The sequence below is a fragment of the Mastomys coucha genome, unplaced genomic scaffold, assembly GCF_008632895.1.
Source record: "Mastomys coucha isolate ucsf_1 unplaced genomic scaffold, UCSF_Mcou_1 pScaffold4, whole genome shotgun sequence".
NCBI classification, from domain to species: Eukaryota; Metazoa; Chordata; class Mammalia; order Rodentia; family Muridae; genus Mastomys; species Mastomys coucha.
In genome coordinates this window covers 16,424,444-16,433,184 of record NW_022196910.1, presented here as the reverse complement: position 1 = coordinate 16,433,184, position 8,741 = coordinate 16,424,444, and the positions used below count along the sequence as shown (strand labels likewise).

The window sequence follows — 8,741 nt, the reverse complement described above, 5'->3', positions numbered from 1 at the left end:
AAAAAAAAAAAAAAAAAAAGATTGTATATAAACAGACTTGCTTGGGTTGTGATTCTAAGAAACTAAAAAATATATCAGGAAAATCTAGTATGAATTTGATAGGAAATTAGAGAGTTAATACTAATATGGTAGATATGATGGTGGAATTACTATTATGTTTTTTAAAGGACTCACTGAAATACAGACAAAATGATACAACATTTCATATTTACAGCAAAGTAAGCTACTGGGGAATTGGGGCGGATTAAATTTGACTATACATTGAGAGTTATTAAAATATAGTGGTTCAACATTAAGGTTCAATGCACTATTCTCCCTATGTTAATCTTTGAAGTTTTTCTATAACAAAAGAAAACAAAACCTATGGATGCAATTCTGTGGAGGTAAGCCCCAATTCTGAAGTTTTACAAGAGCATCTATTTTTCAGATACTGTGTCTCCTCTCTTGGGTACAGCAAACAGTTGGTATTCTAGTCTTCCAAGTATGATCTGTCTGGCTCCAATCACCTAGAAGGTGGCTCCAGACTTTTCCAGAGAAAGAAAACAAAATCCCTGATTTCATCAGAGGTTAAAATCCACGCTTGGGTTATTCCAAGAACTGTGTTTCAAAACTCTGACGCCTTTAATTACAACTAAAGGCAATAGGTGACGCCTCAGGTTTATAACTCATTTCTTAACTATGAAGTAAGCCATTTCCACCAGTGGAGATGTTGACATGGGTCTTGCTTCACATGCAGATGGCAAGAGTACATTACAATACATTCCCTGTAATGATATTCTCACATTTAACTATCACTCCTGTCATAAAGTCAAGAAGATGGGGTGTGGAGTTTGTAAGTTCCCTACATTACACTTACTTCAAGAATTGTACCACCTTTTAACAATCACAAATACCACTTGGTTACAAGGGAGTATTAGAGATATACTCACTTCCAACTGATAAGAAGTCAAAGGGCACAGAGTTCTCCCATAGTTCTTTTTATAAGCTTTGGCTAGACAAAACTGCTTCAATCTGCAGTTTTCATTGCTTTTATACAAATCTAAAGTGGCAGTTTACTGATTGGTACCTTCATGGGTCTTTATAAACACAGTAGTCACTAGGAGCAACCTCATATATCAAATCACGCAGCTACTGTCTATTTCACTGTGGGCTCTAATAAAAGTCCAGGAAGAAAGTCATAAATCTGAGCAGAAAACAGAGGCTTCTTGGGGTGTATGCTGGTTATGTTTTTGTAAACTTGACAACTGGGAGGTTAGAATCATCTGGGAAGTGGAAACCTCAGTTGAGAAAATGTCTCTATCAGATTAGCCTATAAGGGCATTTCTTAGTTAATGATTGGGGGGGGGGGGCTAGCCCGCAGGGAGTAGCCCTGGGTTGTATAAAAATAAGATCAACAAGATGAAACTGAGAAGCATCTGCACAGTAAAGGATATACCCTCATTTTGACAAAGTGGCATCCTACAGAATAGAAAAATATTCGGACCAACTCACATCTGATACCGGGCTAATGTCCAAAATATTTAAAGGGCTCAACTAAAAAGTAGACATCAAGAAAACAATCCAATTTAAAAATGGAATATAGACCTAAACAAATAATTCTCAATAAAGAAATCTCAAATGGCTGGGAAACACTTCAAAAGAAATGTTCAACATCCTTAGCTGTCAGAAGTATTCAAATCAAAACTACTTTGAGATTTCCTCTTACACCTGTCAGAATGGCTAAGATCAATAAAACAAGTGACAACTCATACTGGTGAGGGTGTGGAATAAGGGGAACACTCATCCATGGCTGGTGGGAGTGTAAACTTGTACAGCCACTATGGAAATCAGTGTGGAGATCCCTCAGGAGGATGTGAATGGATCTATCTCAAGATCTAGCTATACCATTCTTGGGAATATGTCCAAACGATGTGTCTGCCCATCACAGAGACACTTGCTAAACCATGTTCCTTGTTGCTCTGTTTCTAATATCCAGGAAGTGGAAACAACCTGGAAGTCCCTCAAGAGAAGAATGGATAAAGATTTAGTATCGCTTCCAGTTTAGCGTTTTTCTGGAACTCCTGAGTGTGTGAATGAGTGAGTCTCTGATTCTTGTGCCTGCTCTTGGGCTCTTTTCCTTCTGTTGGTTTGTCTTGTCCAACTTCTATATGATAAGTTTTTGTCTTATTATTTTTTTTATTTTGCTATATTTTATTATTATCTCTTATAAGCCTGTTGGTTTTCTAATGAGACAGAAAGACAGTAACTGAGTAAGAAGGGAGGTAGGGGGAACTAGGAGGAGTGAATGGAAGGAAAACCATAATCAGGATAGACTATGTGAGGAAAGAACCCACAAAAGGGGAGAAAAAAACATGTCAGTGGTTGCCTAGAGCCAGAGGAGGATTAATTCTACAGAGGCATGACAGATAGCATTGGTGTGATATCTTAATTGTGATTATTGGTTAGAAGTTAGTATATGCTCATTTTCCTTGAACTTGGTATTGAAGTTGGCACATTTGATTATACAAAAATTAATCCCCAATAAGGTAAAATTAAAACAAATAAAATAAAGTAGGTTTTCATAAGAGAAGCAATCGTCGTCATCATCATCATCATCGAACATGTCATGGGTAGCAAACCAGTAAGCAGCACCCTTCCATAGCCTAGTCTCACTTCCTGCCTCCAGGTTCCTGCCTTGGGTTCTTGTCTTGACTTTCCTTCATAATGGACTATAAGCTTATAACCTGAAAGAAACCCTTTTCTCCCCAGGTTGCTTTTGGTCATGGTATTTACAGAAGCAATGGAAAACAAATTAGTTCAGGGATGGACTCCAGGTAATAGTCAAAAAGAAGGGAGTACAGTCATTTGGGCTACAGTAGGGGAGAAGGTGTGAAGAAACAAAGAAGGGCTGGCAGACATACAATATTGAAGCAACTACCCCTACCCCAGCAAGGTCTAGGTCTGACCTATTACCCCACAGACACTTTAGAACTATCCAATCAAACCTCAAAGAAGCCAGTACAGCCCACCCTACTACCTCTTAAGTCCCTAAGGACTACTAGAAGTCTTTTTCCATCTGTCCATCTCCCCGAGGAGAGAGAATAAAGCATAGCAAAACTGAACAGCCACTGTAGCTACATGATTTAAACATACCTTGATTCAAAGCCAGAGCAGGGGCATAAATCACAATCCCAGTGTACAGAATCTAGCAGGGAGAGAAGAAAAACAATGAGCAACATGGAGTATAAAATTAATGAATTCCACACATGAATTATAAAATCAGTTATGAATTGACCCATTTCAATTTATTTAATGTATTATAGCTTGAAAATACTTAAGTAAAACTGTTATTTTTTTTTCTGTCTACAGTATGTCTAAAACATCACAAGAATCTTTTTTGAAGACTTTTTGTAAAAGTGGGATGATTAGTACAAAAATATGTTCACTGATCCACCAGCTCAAGCATAAATTCAATTTTCATTGATTTAAAATACATAAACACAAAGAAACAATAACAGGTTGGTCCCATAATTATATGCCTTCAAATATCTCTAGTTGCCATTTTTTTTTTCACCGCTGTGGCTAGAATCCAGGGCCTTATACAACCACCATAAGCAGTCTAAAGCTAAGTTACAAACGGACCACACAAGTGATTTTTTTTTTCAGCCTGTTCTACAGAGCAAATGTAGGACAGCCAGGGCTCTGTTACATAAAGAAACGTTGTCTCGAAAAAAAAACCAACCAACCAAACAAACAAACAAACAAAAACCCACAAAAAAAAAAGCAAAAGTGTAAATTTCCATTAAAAATTATGAAACCTTTCAAAGATTATAACCCATCATTTTATATAATCACTCTCCACTCAAGTGTTCAATATGTGTTGGCCTTGAGTACAGTTGTTAAGACAAAGAATCTGTTTCTTGAAATACCGTTTTCATTGCATTTTGCCCTTCAAATACATTCTAGAGCAGGTAGTTCCAAGTGACATTACAAAATGTTATAAACATTGTAAAATTATATGCTAATTAAATGCTTAATTATCCTACATGGAAGCAAGTCCTTGGAATAGAAAGTGCTAATGTTCTCCTCCTTTGAAAAGAAATGAGCTTCACATGGCCATTATTCTGTCCCTGTTGAAGATTTGAAATGTGACACAACTGTCCCCACTTCTTGCTCATGGAGGCATCTTTAGCAGGAACAGGTATTACATACTAGCAACTGGCCCTAGATTATCAGTCTCCACCTGCCTTCTCACACCGTGGGTGCTAAGACCTGACGAAATGTACAAAGACATAAAACGAAAGCCAAGTTAAACAGTGGAAAAGGGCGCTTTATCTCACATCTCTCTGGAGCAAATGCTTAAGTGGCTTTTTTTGGGAGGGGGAGGAATTGGATAATTTCTTTATTTACATTTCAAATGTTTTCCCCTTTCCAGGTCTCCCCTTAGAAAACCCTCTCTCCCATTCCCTCTCCCTTCCTCTATGAGGATGCTCCCCCACCCACCCACTCCCATCCTCCCACTCCTGCATTCCCCTATACTGGGGCATCAAACACCCTCAGGCTCAAGGGCCTCTTCTCCCATTGATGTCCAACAAGGTCATCCTCTGTCACATATGTGGCCAGCACCATGGGACGCTTCATGTGTATTCTTTGGTTGGTGGTCCAGTCCCCGGAAGCTCCGGAGGGTCTGGCCTGTTGACACTGTTGCTCCCTCCATGGGGCTTTTGACTGGAGACCTGCAAACTGTCGACCTCCTTTACCAAATCCAGACCTAAAATGCTCAGCTGTGGCGGTAGAGAGATTAAATGCTGTGATAAGGATCGGATCGTGGAAACCCTCCAGCGGCTTCCTAAGGAACAAGAGGCGTCAAGCAGTGACTCATACCTTTACTTGGCAAACCTTTGCTTTCCACTCATGATCAATCTACATTTGCATATTCTTGAATGACTGGATTGTGAGTTTGTCTTTGAGATCACTCCTAAAGCTCGGGATTCTCCTTTACACTAAGTGTACTGCTCCAATTGGAGCAAGCTCAAGTTTTTAAAGAATGCTGATTCATTTTTAAAGTATGCTTTCACACAAAATTCTTCTCGAAAGTCTAAGATAGGTTTATATCTATTACGTAGTCAGTTGCCAGAAAGACTGAGATATCTACACCTTGTTTCCCTTGTATGAGAATCCCTCCTGTCAGCCAACATAGCTCCCTCAAATCTTTCTGTCATTTAAATAATACCTTCACGCCGGGCAATAGTGGCACATGCCTTTAATCCCAGCACTTGGGAGGCAGAGGCAGGTGGATTTCTGAGTTCTAGGCCAGCCTGGTCCACAGAGTGAGTTCCAGGACAGCCAGGGCTACATAGAGAAACTCTGCCTCGAAAAATTTAATAATAACAATAATAATAATAACAATAATAATAATAATAATAATAATAATAATACGTTCACTGTCAGCTTGATCCTGGTGGAGAAGGTTAGAAAGGATCTTTTCCTAATGCTATGTCTATTGTTTGACCAATACAGTATTTAAATTCACTTAAACCAGGCTACAATAAGGATGTAAAGCGATTTAAGAAAAAGAAGTTATTGAAAAAAAATTGTTCTACTGCAGTTTCAGGTCACCTCACTCAATAAAAAGCAATGACCATTTTAAAAAAAGTTCACTTAAACCATTGTTTTTCAAGAACTTAACATTTTCACTGAAACACAGTTTAAAGATCTTTAGGTTTCATCCTTCGTGAGGACAAGCGTTTTTTTTTTTGTTTTGTTTTTGTTTTGTTTCGTTTTTCATTTTTTCATTTCCTGGTATTATCCCCATCTCCTCTTTATCTTCCACGTATTTCCCAAACAAGGCTTGCCCAAAGATAAAAAATATTTTTGATAGCAAAGGAGAAAGTAAATTAATACAGAGTTACTTACTGTTTGAACGATGAAGAGGATCGTGCCACAGAGACGAATGAATCGATTAAACCGAAGTTCCAAATACTGTTGCAAAAAAAGAGAAAGAAAAAATAAGAGTGATGTGACTGACTCTTCTACACACATTTTAAATCGGCTCGAGAAATAAAGGGTAAGACATTTAAAGGACCTCATAACTTATTTGTATTCTGTGTTCTTATTTTACTAAAATGATTTTTACTTACATATGGCAAAATTGATACTTTAGACCACCACTCAATGACTTTTAATATGCATAAACATTTCTGTAATCCTCTTGCACAATCAGCATGTGAAAACTCCTTTGTGCTGCCCCTGTGAATCACCAATCTATGGTTTCTTCTTTCCTCTTTGTAACCACTCTGTTTCTTTTAATTTGATTGAGAAATCAGCCTTTTTCTATTTCACAGAGTAGAGATCTGCATCAGCTACCCCGACTCTTCTGAGCAAGAGGATTTCGCTGGACAGTCAATCACCTTCTTCTCTAAATGAATGGAAACTGCTAAACTGGGAAGGGACTCGATTGGCACAGAGCAACCACCACAGGAAGAATGGAAGAAGCTGTTGACGTCTTTCCCAGGAGCTGTTTACCTGTTTACTCTGGCTCCCATGCTGCTCTATGAACTACTTTAAGCTCCTTGCTCTGCAATCCTTGACGAAGCAATGCGTGTGTGTGTGTGTGTGTGTGTGTGTGTGTGTGTGTGTGTGTGTGCGCGCGCGCGCGCATGTGCGTGTGTGTCCATGTTTGTGTATGTGTGCAGGTGTGTGAATATGTGTATAAATGTATGTATTTGTGCATGTGTGTATATATGTATTAAAATGTGTGTATGCATGTTTATGTATGTGTCTGTATTGTGAGAGCATGTGTATGTGTGTAAGTGTGCGTATAAAAATATATGTGTTTGTGAGTGTGTGTATGAGTGTGTGTATGTGTGGGTTAGTATGTACATATGTTTAACCTACATCCTTGAGGTCAAGTTTCCAGTGTTGCTTTGTCATGTTTTGTTCTGTCTCTGGGACAAGGCCTGCCTATAAAGGCCAGGCAGGTCTCACATTGCTGATCCCTCTGCACTTTCTTTCCAAGTGTATGTGTGTATGTATGTGCCACCATATCTGGAGACCTAGGTCAGTTTATTGGTTTGGGTTTTGCTTTCAGTTTTGAAATGGGGTTTCACTATATAGCCCAGGCTGGCCTCAATTTCCCAGCCTTCTGCCTAAGACTCTTGAGGGTCAGGTTATCTTCTGTTTAGAACCAAGACCCTGCCAATCTTTACAACTCTCCTTGGAATCTACTATAGCTTATAATATGGTCTGTTTACTTCCTGTGTTGTATAATAGATAATAATATATTACAGTTAGAATCAGAATTTCTGAGCTGAAGGACAAGGTATTATTTAACTTGAGTATTATTAGCACATGTGTAAAGAAGTCAATGGTTAGGAGTCTTGGTGAATAAAGGAAGAGACAAAATCAACAGGAGGAAAAGCAGGAGGAGGAGAATTGGAATTAGCTAATCATCAGATGGAAAGATTGGAATTAGCTAATCATCAGATGGAAAGACATATGGGTATTCTTGCTGCACAGGCGCAACTAACACATCTGGTATACTTGGTCACTCTGTGAGGCAGGCACTATGTTAGAGACGAGGATGCTGCAAACCCTTCAGCTCCTTGGGTCCTTTCTCTAGCTCCTTCACTGGAGACCCTGTACTCAGTCCGATGGATGGCTGTGAGCCTCTACTTCTGTATTAGTCAGGTACTGTCAGAGCCTCTCAGGAGACAGCTATAACAGGCTGAAGTGCCTTTCCTTCAGTCTCTGCTCCATAGTTAGTCTCTGTACCTCCTTCCATGGGTATTTTGTCCCCCCTTTTAAGAAGGAATGAAGTGTCCACATTTTTGACCAATATGTTTATACTCACACAAAGTCAACTGAAGACAGAAACAGGAAGAAGCCATGGGCCCTTTACTAGACTTCAGAGGGAAAATGTAAGAACCTAAGCAGAAGCCCTGGTCCCATTGTAATAGGCTTAGAGAACAGATCTAGAGTTTACAAGCAAAACTATGGAATAATAGATACCTACACTGAGCAGAAGTCTTTCATAGCCCTTAGAATTCAGATTAACTTAGAGATGTGAAGGTTTCAACTGATATGCATAATAAAGGAACTAAAGGAGAGCCTGGAAGATCCCAAAGAAATTATTGATTGCACTGGATCCTGAACAGGCTTCCTGCCAGTCTGTAAGTCTGGACATTGTTAAATGCCTATCATCTATATTTTGACAACAATGTTAGAGTAAAAGTGTTGTAGTCAACCAAACTAGGCTATAGACATAGAACTGTAGAAATAATTTATATTTGAGCAAGAATGTGTAGGTAACCATTAATTACTCAGGGTTGGGCAGCATGTCTATAAAGGTGACCTCGAGACAGAACCACAAAGCCTTCCCCCAAGACATCCTCTGCCATGACTAATTAACTTAACAGAGGCACAGCAAGCTTCCTTCTCCCTGACTACCTGATCCCCTTAGCTGGACATGTACAGCGTGATTATAAGTTCAAAGGTCCTGTATGACTTCCTCGGTTCTCTCTGAAATGCTTAGGGCTATAACCAACTCACTAGAGCCTTCAATGGCAATCAGTAAGGAATTCTTATTCCTTCCTTCCCCAATCTGGCTTAACTTACTCTGAGCCTTTTCTTCTGGAAAATAGAGCTGCGAGTGTACCCTTACACAAATTGTGCTATATTGAGTTAGATAATATTTGTAAAACATGCACCCTAGTGCCTGGCATGAATTATAAACATTCAGTAAACATTAGCTTTTTTTTTTT

General features: G+C 39.0%; 1 protein-coding gene across 1 annotated transcript in view; it reads right to left on the bottom strand.

The window, feature by feature from the left end:
- The window catches only part of Slc5a8 (solute carrier family 5 member 8), a 41,779-nt gene that overhangs the window by 30,049 nt on the left and 2,989 nt on the right, over window positions 1-8,741 (bottom strand). The window contains exons 2-3 of the mRNA XM_031349319.1: window positions 5,896-5,961; window positions 3,133-3,184 (exon numbers count right to left, since the gene is read on the bottom strand). Coding sequence (XP_031205179.1) covers window positions 3,133-3,184; window positions 5,896-5,961 — 118 coding nt within the window. The remainder of the gene's footprint in view (window positions 1-3,132; window positions 3,185-5,895; window positions 5,962-8,741) is intronic.